Source organism: Aphelocoma coerulescens, chromosome 28 (assembly GCF_041296385.1).
Source record: "Aphelocoma coerulescens isolate FSJ_1873_10779 chromosome 28, UR_Acoe_1.0, whole genome shotgun sequence".
NCBI lineage: Eukaryota > Metazoa > Chordata > Aves > Passeriformes > Corvidae > Aphelocoma > Aphelocoma coerulescens.
In genome coordinates, this window is record NC_091041.1 from 4,938,053 (window position 1) to 4,953,459 (window position 15,407).

At 58.9% G+C, this 15,407-nt stretch overlaps 1 protein-coding gene across 2 annotated transcripts in view; it reads right to left on the reverse strand.

Annotated features, from left to right (window-relative positions):
* FBN3 (fibrillin 3) overlaps window positions 1-15,407 on the reverse strand; it is a 64,997-nt gene that overhangs the window by 13,663 nt on the left and 35,927 nt on the right. For both annotated transcript variants that reach the window (XM_068996942.1, XM_068996941.1), the window contains exons 16-39: window positions 15,244-15,297; window positions 13,899-14,024; window positions 12,582-12,707; window positions 11,276-11,395; window positions 10,711-10,848; window positions 10,399-10,449; window positions 9,994-10,119; window positions 9,180-9,407; window positions 8,933-9,058; window positions 8,369-8,497; window positions 6,856-6,981; window positions 6,338-6,463; window positions 5,885-6,007; window positions 5,524-5,649; window positions 5,296-5,421; window positions 4,783-4,905; window positions 3,964-4,086; window positions 3,530-3,655; window positions 3,038-3,160; window positions 2,617-2,739; window positions 1,918-2,079; window positions 1,394-1,462; window positions 1,024-1,149; window positions 639-764 (exon numbers count right to left, since the gene is read on the reverse strand). In XM_068996942.1, coding sequence (XP_068853043.1) covers window positions 639-764; window positions 1,024-1,149; window positions 1,394-1,462; window positions 1,918-2,079; window positions 2,617-2,739; window positions 3,038-3,160; window positions 3,530-3,655; window positions 3,964-4,086; window positions 4,783-4,905; window positions 5,296-5,421; window positions 5,524-5,649; window positions 5,885-6,007; window positions 6,338-6,463; window positions 6,856-6,981; window positions 8,369-8,497; window positions 8,933-9,058; window positions 9,180-9,407; window positions 9,994-10,119; window positions 10,399-10,449; window positions 10,711-10,848; window positions 11,276-11,395; window positions 12,582-12,707; window positions 13,899-14,024; window positions 15,244-15,297 — 2,952 coding nt within the window. The remainder of the gene's footprint in view (window positions 1-638; window positions 765-1,023; window positions 1,150-1,393; window positions 1,463-1,917; window positions 2,080-2,616; window positions 2,740-3,037; window positions 3,161-3,529; window positions 3,656-3,963; window positions 4,087-4,782; window positions 4,906-5,295; window positions 5,422-5,523; window positions 5,650-5,884; window positions 6,008-6,337; window positions 6,464-6,855; window positions 6,982-8,368; window positions 8,498-8,932; window positions 9,059-9,179; window positions 9,408-9,993; window positions 10,120-10,398; window positions 10,450-10,710; window positions 10,849-11,275; window positions 11,396-12,581; window positions 12,708-13,898; window positions 14,025-15,243; window positions 15,298-15,407) is intronic.

The following is a 15,407-nucleotide window of genomic DNA, read 5'->3' on the forward strand; positions in this document are numbered from 1 at the left end:
CAGCCCCAGGAATGGCACTGCCAGCCCCAGGAATGGCACTGCCAGCCCTGGGAATGGCACTGCCAGCCCCGGGAATGGCACTGCCGGCCCCGGGAATGGCACTGCCGGACCCAGGAATGGCACTGCTGGCCCCAGGAATGGCACTGCCAGCCCCGGGAATGGCACTGCCGGCCCCAGGAATGGCACTGCCGGCCCCGGGAATGGCACTGCCAGCCCCAGGAATGGCACTGCCGGCCCCGGGAATGGCACTGCCGGCCCCGGAAATGGCACTGCCAGCCCCAGAAATGGCACTGCCGGCCCTGGGAATGGCACTGCCAGCCCCGGGAATGGCACTGCCGGCCCCGGGAATGGCACTGCCGGCCCCAGGAATGGCACTGCCGGCCCCGGGAATGGGAGGGAAGACCTCCAAGACTGAGCCCAACCCATGCCCCATCTGTCACCCAGCCCAGAGCACTGAGTGCCACGTCCAGCTTTGAATCCCAGCCCGTTCCCAGCTCTTCTGCTCCATCCCCTCAGCACAGCCCCAGGGTCGGGCCCAGGGCAGTGCCAGACCCCTCACCACAGATCTGGCCCATTCCCCGCAGATCTGGAGCCCTCCCCATGAATCCTGAGCCCTCCCCAGGGATCTGGAGCCGTACCCATGCAGTTGTTTCCCCCGTTGACCTGCATGTACTCGGGGGGGCACACGCAGGTGTAGTTGCCCAGGGTGTTGTAGCAGGTGCCAGGGCCACAGATCCCGATGTGGGCAGAGCACTCGTCGATGTCTGCGGGATAAAGGAGTCAAAGCACTGGGCACGGGTGGGGAAGGGCATAGGGTGGGGTGGGGGTAGGCTTGGCACGAGGGATGGGTGGGTTTGGCACAGGGACAGGTTTGTGATGAGGAAATCTGGAAGGGAAAGAACCACTCCTGGGGCAGCTGGGATGCACACACAGCTCTGGCACGTGCGTGTGCCATCCACCACGGACAACACCCCAGCCCCTGCAGCAGGTGCCACCCCTGTCCCCCGTCCCTGGCACCGGTACCTTCGCAGATGCGGGTGTCCTCATTGAGGTAGTAGCCCAGGGGACACTCGCACTGGAAGCTGCCGAAGGTGTTGACGCAGTTCCCGCCCTGGCACAGCCCCGGCAGCTCCTGGCACTCATCGATGTCTGAGGAGGGACAGCAGTGGGACATTTTCACTGCCTGTGCCACCCCCGCAGCTCCAGAGAGTTCATCCCACCACGCCCAGCCCTGCTCTGGACTGTGGCCAAGGAGAGCCACACTTTGTGTCCATCACTTGGTGGCCAGCGGGCACCCACCAGCTCAGTGCCACAGCACAGAGAGTCCCCACAGGGCTGGAGTCCCTCAGCACCCCATCCCTCAGGAAGGGCCATGGGAATAGGGATAACTCACCCTCCAGGATGACAGTGATGGGGTTGGGCCGGAACCCTTCTCCCCCAGGGCACAAGGTCTTGTACTCGGCTGTGGAGAAAGGCAGTCGGGGGAGCTGAGAGGGCTCCCATGGACCAGGAGGGGTGGGGAGAGCCAGGAGAATCCCAGGAGAATCCCAGGAGAATCCCAGGAGAATCCCAGGAGGAACAGGCCATGAGGATGTGGCTGGGGCTCAGACGGGGCAGCTCGATCCCCATCGCCTGCCGAGCCAACGGAGCCATCCCACAGCCTGCCCTCCCTGGAAGAGGGCGATTCCACATTCCCTCCCCCAGCCCACTGCACCAGGAATGAAGGATCCCAGCCCAGATCCCCCAGACACAACAGCCTGGTCTCTCCCACCCCGCTTCACCTCTGCCCTGCCCTGAATGGAGCAGCAAGTCCTGAACTTGGCACCTCCAGTCGGAGTTGAGAATCCATCGGGAAGCATCCCTGCTTCTCTTCCCTCCTTCCCACCCCGTGCTCATCCCAAGCTTTTCCCCACTCACTGGTGTTGGCCGGAGGACAGAGCTCGCAGGGGTTGCCCCAGGCACGGCCCAGGGAGCAGCAGCAGGAGGCCCGAGTGACCCCCACTCCGATCTCAGCACTGCAGGAGATGCCCCCATCTCCTCGATCCTGCGTGTCCAGGAAGCAATTCCCAACCCGGGTATCTGCACAGAGACAGGGCTGCGTGAGCAAAGCCTCTCCTGGAAAGCTTGTGGGTGCAGGAGGAATGGAATCATGGAATTGTGGAACCTTAAAGATGATCGTGTTCCACCCCCTGCCACGGGCTGCAAAGGAATGTGAAATGTTCCAGGGATAAGGAAAAATTGTGGGTTACTGGGAGCTGTGTGGGATCATAGAATCCCAAATGGTTTGGGCTGGAGGGATCTGAAGGATCATCCTGGCCATGGGCAGGGACACCTTCCACTGTCCCAGGCTGCTCCAAGCCCCGTCCACCCTGGCCTTGGACACTGCCAGGGAATAAAACAGCTCCAGAGCTGCCCTGGAGTAACATCGCTTCAACAAGAGGGGCACCCACAGCGGTGACAGCGACACGAGGTGGGGCACACTTGACAGGACGTGGGTTAAACCCAGGGGACAGCCAGGCAGGGACAGCCAGGCAGGGACAGCCTCATTGTGACCAGTTCCAGCTACAAGGGACCACCAAGAAGGATCCCCAGGGTGCCGGGGGGTTCCCCACTCACCCACACAGCCCACCCCGGTGGGGTTCAGCTCGAAGTCCTGGGGGCAGTTGCACAGGTAGCTGCCAGGGGTGTTGACACAGAGTCCATTGATGCAGTTCACAGGGTCTGCACACTCGTTGATGTCTGAAAGGATGGACAGATGGACACTGAAGATCAAGGTGAGCACTGCCAGGAAAGCCCAGCCCAGCCAGAGCTCTGTGCCCAGGGTGTCCCTCACGTGAGGCAAAGCCCCTCTAGAACACATCTTGCCCTGCGCCACTGCCACCACCCTGCCCAGAGGCAGAAGGGAGGAGCAGAGCTACACCCAGCTGTCCCTCCTGGCCACCCCCCAGCAGCAAAGACGTCACAGGGATGCTGGACTGATTGGGGCCAGCCCAGCCCAGCAGAGCCCAGAGCGGGACCCTCACCCAGGAGCCCTGACCTGTGCAGTTGCCCCCGCTCCTGTCCAGCTCATATCCATCGTCGCAGGCACAGCGGAACATCCCGGGCAGGTTCTGGCAGGTGCCAAAGACACAGATGTTCTGGAAGGTGCATTCATCAATGTCTGCAAAACAGGGACAGCTGGGGACAGGCTGTGGCAGGGTGAGGGCCAGGACAGGCTTCTCCTGCCCAGCTGTGACCAACCCACCCCAGGACGGTTCTGGTGCCGTGGGAGACAATCTCCTGGCAGAGCTGGGCCACTCCACCCTCTCCCACTCTCTCCCCTCACCCCTGTTCTCCTGGTTTTCCATCTGGCAGGAATCCAACTCAGCCCAGCCTCTCTGAGGGCTGGGGACCAACTGCAGCCAGTGGCAGAGGTGGCACCTCAGGAGCCTGGCACCAGCAGGTGCTGGGGTCTGGCTCAGCGCTGGATCAGGAGGTGACAGCAGAGGACAGAGAAGGCCAGGAGGGAGTCAGAGCCCGGGGCACTCACCCTGGCAGGCCTTGCTGTCCTCGGTGGGGTTGAAGCCCATCTCGCACTCGCAGCGGTACCCGCCGGGCGCGTTGAGGCACTGCCCGTTCTCACACAGGTTCACGTTGTCCGCGCACTCGTCCACGTCTGCAGGGAGGGACAGTGTCCACACAGGGGTGGGGGCTGCCCGCAGCCAGCCTGGGGACCCCAGGAGCCTGTGCCCACCCACTGCTGGGAGGCTGCAGTTCCTGTCATGGCCCTGAGCCTCCCCAAACACCTGTGAGGAGGTGCTGGGTCCCTGCTGGAGATCCCTGTGGCACAGACCAGGCTGCCCTGTGCTTTGGGGCACACGTGCTTTGGGGAACCCCAGCCACAGGCAGCACCGAGCAAGGCTGGTGGCTCAGAGGGGCTGGTCCCTGTCCCAGTCCCGTTCCTGCTGCCAGCCCTGGGCTCACCCGAGCAGGAGAAGCCGTCGCCGTTGAAGCCGTCGCGGCAGGCGCAGCGGTAGGAGCCGGGCGTGTTCACGCAGTTGGCGTTCAGGTTGCACTTGTGCTCCTCGGTCGCACACTCGTCCAGGTCTGGGCATGGACAACACCCTGTCAGTGCCTGGCCTGGCTAATCTGGAATGACCTTGGGCTCCTGGATGAGCTGGACCCGCTTACCACGGAGCCACAGAGCGGTTTGGGTGGGAAGGACCTTAAGGATCATCCAGTTCCACCCCCAGGGACACCTTCCACTAGCCCAGGTTGCTCCAAGCCCTGTCCAGCCTGGCCTTGGTCACCTTTTCTTGCCTTTCCCCTGAGCCTGGGCAGCTACAGGGGCACACAAATGGCCCAGGAGACTGTCCAGGCACTTGGAGGCTCCAACACATCCCTGGGAGCCTCTACGGCCACAACCAGGACACTGCTAAGCCCTGACCATGTCCCCAAGTGCCACATCTACACGGCTTTTAAATCCCTCCAGGGATGGTGACTGGGCCTGGGCTGGACAACCTTTTCCATGAAGACATTTTCCCAATTTTCCCCATATCCAACCTAAACCTCCCCTGGCACAGCTTGACACCATTCCCTCTTGTCCTGTTGCTCCCTGGCAGCAGAGCCCAACCCCACCCTCCTGTCAGGGAGTTGTGCAGAGCCAGAAGGCTCCCCTGAGCCTGCTTTGCTCCAGGCTGAGCTCCTCCGTCTCCTGGTGCTCCAGTGGAAGCTCAGCCCAGCCTTCCCAGATGCCTGCAGAGCACCTGGAGAGGGATCAACCTCCCCTGGATGAGGACTCACCGTTGCACTTGAGGCCGTCCCCGAGCCAGCCCGAGCGACACTTGCACTTGAAGCTGCCCGGGATGTTGATGCAGGATGCGTGCATGTCACAGTTGTGGGCCCCAATCTCACACTCATCGATGTCTGCAGAGGAAGGACACCAGGGCTGGCACAGCTCAGCTCTCCCAGCACAGCAGGGCTGAGCCAGGGATGGTCCCGCTCCGGGCTTTGGGCACCAACGGCTCCCGGAGCTCCCAGGGCTTTGGGGGAGAGGCTGCCCGGGGTTGTACCCTGGGGCTGAGGGTACAACTGGGCAAAGGGCAGGCTCCTGGCTTGGCCATCACCTGGGAACAGGTGGGTTCCTGCCTGCATCCTGTCTTGCTGGCCCTCTGTGCCTGTCCAGGAGGGCTCCCAGCACATCCCACAGCAACCCCACACAGCACCCTGGGATGGGGCTTTCTCCAGGGCAGCTCTGGGAGGGTTTTCCCATTTTTGCCACTGGCAGCCCTGGCTCCAGGGGTGCTGAGCTCCCACCTGTGCACCCCGTGGTGCCCTTCTTGACGAAGTAGCCCAGCTGGCAGTGGCAGATGAAGGAGCCCTTGGTGTTCTCACACTCGCCGTGCAGGCAGATGTTCGGGTTGAGGTCGCACTCGTTCACATCTGCAGGACAAAACCAACCATGGCACACCCCAAGGACCCTGGTGTGGCTCTGGGGACAGGATGTAGAGCTGGGACACGCCCAGGACACAGCCAGGGCCTCACCAATGCAGGTCTTCATGTCCAGGGATGCCATGAAGCCGTCGAAGCAGAGGCACCGGTACTCCCCGGGGATGTTGGTGCACTGCCCCCCGTCACAGATGTCAGGATTATCCTCACACTCATCAATATCTGCACAGAGGAGACCGTGCCAAGGTGAACACAGTGAACAGGCACAGCGGGAGCACGGGGGGCAGGAGGAAATCCCAGATCATGAGGGGCTGGATGTGGCAGTGCAAAGCAAAATCATCTGCCCAGGGAAATCCCCTCTCTGGAAGGGACTTAAAAGTGAGACCCCTCATCCTGGAGCCAACTGGGGGGGGACACAGAGGTCCCTGGGGCTACGAGAGCCAAGGTGGCCACTGACCTGCACAGGACCTCTTGTCTGGCATCAGGGCATAGCCTTCGCTGCAGCTGCACTCGTAGCTGCCCTCGGAGTTGGAGCAGTGGGTGTCACAGCCCCCGTTGGTGATGGTGCACTCGTCGATGTCTGGGGACAACCACACAACGGCCTGAGTTGGGAGGGACCCTCAGGGATCACCCAGCCCAACCCCTGGCCCTGCATAGACAAGAGCCCAGGCAGCAGTTTGGGTGGGAGAGGAGGACACAGATCTCCCCCAGCCAGGAGAAAACACCTCATTCCTTCTCCCCAGCCCCTGGCACTGCCCTCACAGCCCTCACAGCCGGTGACAGTCCCTTGCCAGCAGCACAGATTTGGCTGTCACTCATCCAGGACGTTCCCCCTTTGCTTTACCCCCTGAACACTACAACACACACGAGCCCAGGAGGGTTCTGGAGGGACCTTTGGGGGAGCACTCACCGACACAGCCCTGCCTGTCCAGCGTGGCCTGGAAGCCCGAGTCGCAGGAGCACTGGTAGGTGCCGATGACGTTGACGCAGCGCCCGTTGCGACAGAGGTTGTCGCTGAGGGAGCACTCGTTGATGTCTGAGGGAACAAGAGCACTTTGAGCAGCCAGCCCTGCTCAGGCCACGCTCAGGCCATCATCTGGTGCCCACCCTGGGTGTCCAAACTGGATTTGTCCCATTGGTCAAAGGGAGCAGCAGAATGAACAACAGTGAAACTCTGGGAATGAGCTTCGTCCCTCCTCCTGGATGAGCTGGACCCACTCATCATGGAAGCACAGAAGACTTTGGGTGGGAGGGACCTTAAGGATCATCCATGGGCAGGGACATGGGCAGGGACACCTTCCCCTAACCCAGGCTGCTCCAAGCCCTGGGCAGTTCCAGGGATGGGACATGGGGGATGGGAAGGAGATACCCACACGCCTGTAGGAGCTCCAGGGCTCCCCGTGGGACATCCCTGCTGTGCCCCCTCACCGATGCAGGTGTTGCCCTCGGCCGTCAGCTCGTGCCCAGGGGGGCAGATGCACTCGAAGCTGCCGTCGGTGTTCATGCAGATCCCGCCCCGGCACAGCAGCGGGTCCCGCTCGCACTCGTTGATGTCTGCACAGGAAAATGGGATTGGTCCCTTCCAGCTGCTGCTGCTGTGCTGGAGGCACATCCCAGAACAGGGAATATCACACAGTTAACAGGGCAGGGAGCGCATGGCTTGGATCCAGTGGTCTCCTGGTTGGAGCCTGAATGTTGGGAAATCACAGCTCGTGCCTTGACCTCAGCAGAACCCAGGAGCCCCTCAGTGACAGCAGAACAAGGGACTGAGGTTGGATATATTTAAAAAACTCATTTTCCTTTCATGTTTATTTTTCTGATTCCAGCCTTGAAATTAGGAATGGGATATTTTCCCTGACTTGGATAAAACACTGATGAGATTTCCAGGTAAAGAGGGCTGGGATGCACCTGAAAATGGGGGTGGCAGGTCCCTACCAAACACCCCCAGATCAGTGGGAGCCTGTTCCCGGTGAATCCCAGGCTGTATCTTCACTGCTGTTGTTGTCCCCTGCCCCAGGCTGCAAAGAATTCCTCCCTCAGGAGGCTGAAGCCAAATTATTTTGCCAAACACAGGTGGGAAGAAGTTAATCCTTGACCACAGGCAAGGACAAAACGTCACCACCCCCTTTGGGGTAAGATGACTCAGCTCCCTGTCACCCAGAAAAACAGGATAAAGTGGAATTGGACGGGTAACAGTGAGCATTAAATTTAAAAAAAGAACAATGAAAAGAACAATGAAATTTATATCCTTCTATAAAGATTAGAAATCTGATTACTGCAAGAAGGCACCAGGCCATGGGTGAGGACTGTGACATTCTCAGTGTCTCAGAAATGGAGCAGAAGGAGGAGGATGATCAGTGGGAGCTGTGGAAACCCCTGCTACAAATTGTATAGAAAAGACAAAGCCCCTGCCAGGGGCAGTGATTTATTTTAAAGAGCACAGAGAATAAAACATGAAAAATAAATAAATGGTGTTGAATCATGGCTTGAAGTGGTTTGAAAGTCCAAGCCAAAGCAGGGAGAGCAGAATATTAAGAGCAGGTCAGTGAGACAAGTGAGTCTGGCTGGACAGAGGAGAGGAACATGGAATGCCAGGAATTAGAGGACAGCAAGAGTCTGGCTGAGCTGTTGGAGACAAACTGAGGTACTGAGGTCACTGATGGGATTTTTTAAGCTCCAAACAAGAATTATTCAATTGAAAACAGATGGGACTCTGACAGAATAAAAACAAGCCTTGGGCAGATGGGAGGAGCTGTAAGGAATTGTGTGAGGGTAAAGGGAGATTAAATGGGCAGGTGAAGGGAGCCCCTATAACTGAGAGCTGGGTGGGGTGGGAGAGGGTACATGGTGTCCCAGAACTCCTCAGGGAGGATTTGATCCATGGAAGCGTTTGGGGAGCTGGGCAGCTCCGGCCCTGGCCATGCCCTGTCCCCAGCCTCACCCATGCAGTTCTTCATCATCATGAAGCCGCTCTCGTAGCCCTCGAAGCACTCGCACTCGAAGCTGCCCGGGGTGTTCACGCAGGAGCCGTGGCCACACAGGTCAGGGGAGATGCGACACTCGTCGATGTCTGGGGACAAGGACAGGCAGTGGGGCAGGACAGGCCACCAGCACCGCCAGAGCCAACACTGGGCTGCCCACACTGCACACCAGACTCGCTGGGCAGGGACCAGGGACAAAGGAACTCCCTGTCCCTGGAGAGGCAGCAGTTACGCTGCTCCCTGGGGCAGGGCTGACCCTTCATCCCACAGGCAGGAGGAGCTTTATGGAATCACAGAATGGGTTGGGTCGCAGGGACCTTAAATCCCACCCATGGGCAGGGACACCTCCCACTGTCCCAGGCTGCTCCAAGCCCCAATGTCCAGCCTGGCCTTGCACACTTCTACTCATGGTCTTGCCCTTGGCTCCTCCCCACATCCCTCAATAAGCGCCAGGACTCCTCTGGGCAGCCCCACCCTGCTGAGCCCCCAAAGGCAGTGGGAAGAGCCCAGAGGGGGTCCCTCACCTGTGCAGTTCCTCTCCTCAGCATCCAGAGCAAAGCCATTGCCGCAGATGCACCGGAAGCTGCCGATGGTGTTCCGGCAGGTGCCGTGGGTGCACAGCCCAGAGAACACCTTGCACTCGTTCACATCTGAGGGGGCACCAGAGGGGTTCAGGGTGGGGGGGGTCTCCGTGAACCCCCTCAGGCAGCGGGGCCGCAGCTGAGAGAGGCCCATCCCAGCCCAGCCCCAGCAGCCCCGAGTCCCCCTCACCTTTGTAGAAGGGCCGTCCCGAGAGCACGTCCCCGCGGTTGGCAAAGCCAGGCCCACGGGGACAGATGGCCTTGTACTCGCTGGAGCCCGCCCTGGGACACTCCTCGCAGTCGGAGCCCCAGGCCGAGCCCACGGAGCAGCAGCACATGTCCATGCGGAACTTGCCGGGCAGCGGCTCCGTGCACTCGTCCTCGTCCCAGCGCATGTAGCACTGCTCCACCCGCACGTCTGGGGACACAGCGCGGCTCAGCCCCCAGCACAGCCCGCCACGTCGCTGGCTGGGACGGGCTGAGCTTCCTGCGGTGGCTTTGGTTGGAGCGTCCTCCAAACAGCGCCCATGGGGATGAGAAAACCTTTCCTGGGAGGGATTCCATAGCATGGAGTGCTGGCAACAGGGCCAGAGGATGGACCCTCACAGAATGCTAGGATTTAGGTTGGGAAAGACCTTTGAGATCATCGAGTCCAGCCTATGACCCAACATCACCTTGTCACCCAGGCCACAGCACCGAGTGCCACATCCAGGCTTTTCTCAAACACGGTGCTGCAAGCACAGGTGGCCCCCACAAAGGGCAGGAGTTTGGCACTGGGTTCCCAGGAGCTGTTTTAGGGCTGCTGGGCCATGTCTTTAACCCCTGAGGTTATCTGGCCACTCCTGAAGCCCACGCAAGAAGGACAATGGTGTTACTGGCCAGACTTGGGGACAGGAAACTCTGGTTCAGCTGTGAGGTCTGGGGGCTCTCTCAGGTGTGACTCGATTCCCAAGAATTCCTGGGGCACATGGCAGGGAGGATCTGGGCAGAGGAGGTGTCCTTACCCACACAGGTCCTGGCAGTGCCATCCAGGGTCAGCCCTTCGGGGCACTCGCAGCGGAAGGAACCGGCCGAGTTCACGCAGCGTCCATTGGGGCACACGCCCGGGAACACCTCGCACTCGTTCACATCTGTGGGCACAGAGGTGTGGGAAGGTGAGGGATGGCACAGGGACACATCCAGTGTGGCCTGGAGGGGCTCCTGGAGGAGGTGGGAGGAGCCCAGAGCCACCCACCAGGCTCCAAGTGGCAACTTATCCATGAAAATCGGGCACAAACAGGGATGGGATCTGGGCACGGACAGACAGACAGACAAAGGGCCAGAGAGTGAAGATCCCCCCCAAGCCTCAGAGAGGCAGGACACCAACATGGACACCATGCCCATGTTCCCAATAACAGCAGTTATTTTACCTTCACAGGTGACCCCCTTCATGCGGGCGTATCCCCGGGGACAGGCGGTGTCTGCAAGGGACAGGGACGTCAGCAAAGAAACCCATCCATGTTTCCCACAGAATCATGGAGTATTCAGAGCCAGGAGTGACCCACAGGATCACCCAGTCCAACTCCTGACCCTGCCCAGACACCCCAACAATCCCACCCTGTCCCTGGGCATTGCCAGTGCCCCAGCACCCTCCAGGGAAGAACCTGTTCCTGATCTCCATCCCACCCCCGGGCACAACTCCAGCACTTCCTCGGGAATGCCAGAGCCTGGCAGAGCCTCACCGATCTCGCAGCGCTCGCAGGGGCTGCCCCAGGCTGCCCCCAGGGTGGCACAGCACTCGGATTTCAGCGTGGCCCCATTGATGTTGACCTCGCAGCGCCCGTCCTGGATGTTGAGCCAGCAGGTGCCCTTCATGCTGTCTGCAGGGACGGACACGGGGGCTGGAGGGGCTGCTCCACGCCCCACATTCCAGGGGCATGGAAGCCCTGGAGGCAGCTGGGAGGAGCTGTCTCTGCCCAAGTGCTCCCTGGGGACACTGATCCTTCAGGATCAGCAGGGACACAAACCAGGCTGGTCCCCAGAGCCTTAAATCCCATCCAGTGGGACACCTTCCCTGATCCCAGGCTGCTCCAACCTGGCCTGGGGCACTTCCAGGGATCCAGGGGTAGCAACAGCTGCTTTGGGAAATCCATTCCAGGGCCTCTCCACCTTCCCAGGGAAGGATTCCATCCCAATATCCCATCCATCCCTGCCCTCTGGAATTCCCGCCCCTGCGCCAGGCCAGGTGACCATGCAGGGTGACGCTGGCAGTGCCACCTGGCCCTGGCAGGAGCTGGCCCCACTCACCCACACAGATGGTGCCACTGGGGTCCAGTTTGCTGCCCGGGGAGCACTCGCAGGCGAAGGAGCCGGCGTTGTTCCGGCACAGCCCGTTCACACACGGGTTGGACGTGCACTCGTTGATGTCTGGTGGGACAAGGGACAAAGGGACAAAAGGACAAAGGGACAAAGGGACAAAGGGATGGTCACTGGGGGCAATGACAGGGGACACTGCCTCAGAGACACAGACTGGAGGAGGTGAGAGCAAAGAGCCTGAAGAATGGTGGTTTAAACTGTTTTTTACATGGTATTAATATAATAATAAAATTGAAAATATGCTAGAATATGTAATATGTATAAAAATAGAAAATATACAATATAGAAATATATCATGATATAATAATGTCATATATAACAGTAAATACTATATAATATAATCATATAATATATAATCATATAATATATAATATATAATCATATAATATATAATATATAATATAAAAAATATAACATATAATATATGATATATAATATATAATATATAATATATAATATATAATATATAATATAAAAATAAAAAATAAAAATATAAAATATAAAATATAAAATATAAAATATTATATATAATATATAATAAATAATATATATAATACATCTATATACTATATGTGGTGTATTATATATTATTGTATATTGCATATATACAATCATATATAACATATAATCATGACATATGGAATGTAACAAATACTACATAATGTACTATATGCTATATAATGTATAAATAATAAATAAATTATATATAAATTCCATATAAATATATAAAATGTACGTATAAACACGTAATTTAGAGAGATCTAACAACAATATTAAAAATATGAGATTTTTTAAAATATATTTGGATCGAGGCTGCACAGCATTGGCCACTTTTCACCTCCTTCACAGAAAATCAGCTTTTTTCACCAAACACTTGTGTGCAAAGTGCCAGTTCTCAAATATTTGAGTCCTCTGTGCACAGGAAACCATTTCTCCCCCTCCAAATCACAACCTTTCAACCAAATTCCCTAAACCTTGCAATTTTGGTCAGGCCTCAAGCTCAAATTTTGTGGGCCTGGAGGAAATTGCTCTGGTTTCCAGGCTCAGATGTTTTGGGGTTGGGTGCCCACTGCTTTGAACCCAGTGTGAAGTACCACTAAAAACCATGAGAAAAAACCCTAAAGATGAGGTAAAAACCCCCGAGCCCCAAAGGTGGAGCTGCCCACAGCAGCGGGGTGGGGAGGCAGCAGGGGGGTTGGAGCCGCGCTGGCTCCAGGCAGGGCTCGGGCCCCGTTACCTTCGCAGGTGTCGGTCTCGGTGCGGAACACGAAGCCCTTGGGGCAGGTGCAGGTGTAGCTGCCGGGGGTGTTCCTGCACAGGCCGTTGTCACACAGCAGCCGATTGACGCTGCACTCGTCCACATCTGGGGACAGACGGCGTCCGTCAGCTGCTCTGGGCTGGCAAGGGTTAATTTCCCCCACGCCACCACAGGATGGACCCAAGGGACCAAACCCCAGCCCCGGCACAGACACCCCAACAATCCCACCCTGTCCCCAGAGTGCTGTCCTAGAGCTCTGGCAGCCTCGGGGCTGTGCCCGTTCCCTGGGCAGTGCCCAGGCCCTCTCTGGGGGAAAGAACCTTTCCCTGAGATCCATCCCAAACCTCCCCTGACACAGCCCTGGCCGTTCCCTGTGTCCTGTCCCTGCTCCCAGAGAACAGAAATCAGAGCTGCCCCTTCTCTTCCCTCACAAGGAACTTGCAGCATCTCCCCTGCTCTCCCGGAGGTGCTGAACCTGCCCACGGGGAGCAGGGAACGAATCCTTGTTTTCCTTTCCCCATTAAACTGTCCTTATCCCAACCCACGAGTTCTCCCCTCAGTCCCACTGCTGGGGGAGCGAGCAGGGGGCTGTGGGGGGCTGTGAGGGGCTGTGGGGGGCTGTGGGGGGCTGTGGGAGGCTGTGGGGGGCTGTGGGGGGCTGTGGGAGGCTGTGGGAGGCTGTGGGGGGCTGTGGGGGGCTGTGCAGGGCTGTGGGGAGCTGGGGGGGCTGTGGGGGGCTGTGGGGGGCTGTGGGGGGCTGTGGGAGGCTGTGGGAGGCTGTGGGGGGCTGTGCAGGGCTGTGGGGGGCTGTGAGGGGCTGTGGGGGGCTGTGCAGGGCTGTGGGGGGCTGTGGGGGGCTGTGGGGGGCTGTGGGGGGCTGTGGGAGGCTGTGGGGGGCTGTGCAGGGCTGTGGGGGGCTGTGAGGGGCTGTGGGGGGCTGTGCAGGGCTGTGGGGGGATGTGGGAGGCTGTGGGGGCTGTGGGGGGCTGTGGGAGGCTGTGGGGGGCTGTGCAGGGCTGTGGGGGGATGTGGGGGGCTGTGGGGGCTGTGCAGGGCTGGGCTTCCAGCACTGCAGGAGCCCCGGCAGCCTGAGAGGTGCAGAAATGCAGCTGCGCCCTCCCAGCAATGCAGCCTCAAACCACACACTGCAGGTCCTCACGCGGCTCCTCGTGCTGTCCCACGGGGATTTGGATGGTGCTTGAGGGCAGCAGGGGCTGCACCAGCTCCTGGAGGTGCCTGGCACCCCCGGGCACCCCCTGAGCCCCAGTGCCCTGTGCTGGGCCAGGCCCGACTCACCCACGCAGTTCTTGCCCGTGGGGTCGGACTCGTAGCCCAGGTTGCAGATGCAGCGGTAGCTCCCCCGCAGGTTCTCACACATCCCGTTGGGGCAGATGTCGGGGTTCAGGGCACACTCATTGATGTCTGGTAGGGAAAAAGCCACATGAGATGGACCCCAGCAAACGCAAGGACAGAAACCTCGCACCTCCCGGTTCTTCACTGCAGGAATTGCAGAATCCCAGCATGGTTTGTGTTGGGAGGGACTTTAAAGCCCATCTCATTCCAGTTCCACTGTCCCAGGTTGCTCCAAGCCCTGCCCAGCCTGGCCCTGAACATGTCCAAGGATGGGGCAGCCACAGCTTCTCCCTGCTCTGCTCCCCTGGTTTGGCCCATAAGGTCCTGACCCAACCTGGGGCTCTGAGCTCAGGTGGAGAGAGCTGCATAAGGGGATGGGATAAGCCCAGTTTGATGTCAAGGGCTCTCAGGTCCTCGTGTGACATCCTTGAGTCTTCTTTATCCCAGTACTCAGGTCGGGCCTTTCAACTATCCCTGGATTCAGCACCGAGTGACCCAGAAGGGTGGCAGCCAGGTGGGCAGTGTCCCTTCCCTGCAGCACCATTCCCTTCCTCTGCTCTTTTGGAGCCAATCCCTGGTGCCAGGGCAGGGATTTCACCCTGGCAAGCCCCAGCCTCGCCCAGCCCAGGGCAGTCAGTGCTGGCACCGCAGCGTCCCCGCAGTGCCAGATGGCCAGGGCTGCCCAGACACTGCTGGCCTTTGTCCCCACACACTTGGAGCTCGGTTCCATCCAGGGAAACGCAGCCTGGAGAGCTCTGAGTGCAGTCCTGGCTCCCAGCAGGGTGGAATGACCAGAGCATGGCCTTGCTAGAAAGTCTCATCATTCCCCTGGGACTGCCTCTGGCCAGATCACGGAGCCCTGGATGGGAGCCCAAGGAGCCACCAGGGCTTCACCTCTGGCTCCTTCCCATCTGGAAGGCTCGGCAAGGCCGTGGCTGCCTGGCCGCTCTGTGCTCTCCCTGCTGATCCAGGCACTGCCCAGGGCTGGCACTGGGACCTCTTGGAACTCAAAGCAGCCCCTTGGCAGCACATGTTTGCCAACTCCCTGTGCCTGGGACACCCCAAGGAGGAGCCGGAGAGCAGAGGAGGGAAACACCCAGGAGGGTGCAAACGGTCCTGCTCCCCATTCCCATCAGAGCAGGGAGTAAAGCCCAGCCTCTCCTGGCACACGCTCCCACAGATCCATCCCCACGCCGTGAAAAGCAGCTGAGGGTGCTGTGGGATGTGCCTGTGGAATCCTGCACATCCCTGTGGAATCCCGCACGTCCCTGTGGAATCCTGCACCCACCTCTGCCATCAGCCGTTATCCCGATGCCGCTGCTGCAGAGAGCCTGGAATTCCGCTGGGGACAGAGCACAACAGAGCCATCAGCGTGGCTGGACACTCCCCACAGTGACATTCACTGAGCTTAGAGCTGGGTTTAGTGCTTGTTTGTCAGAATGGCAGTTCTAG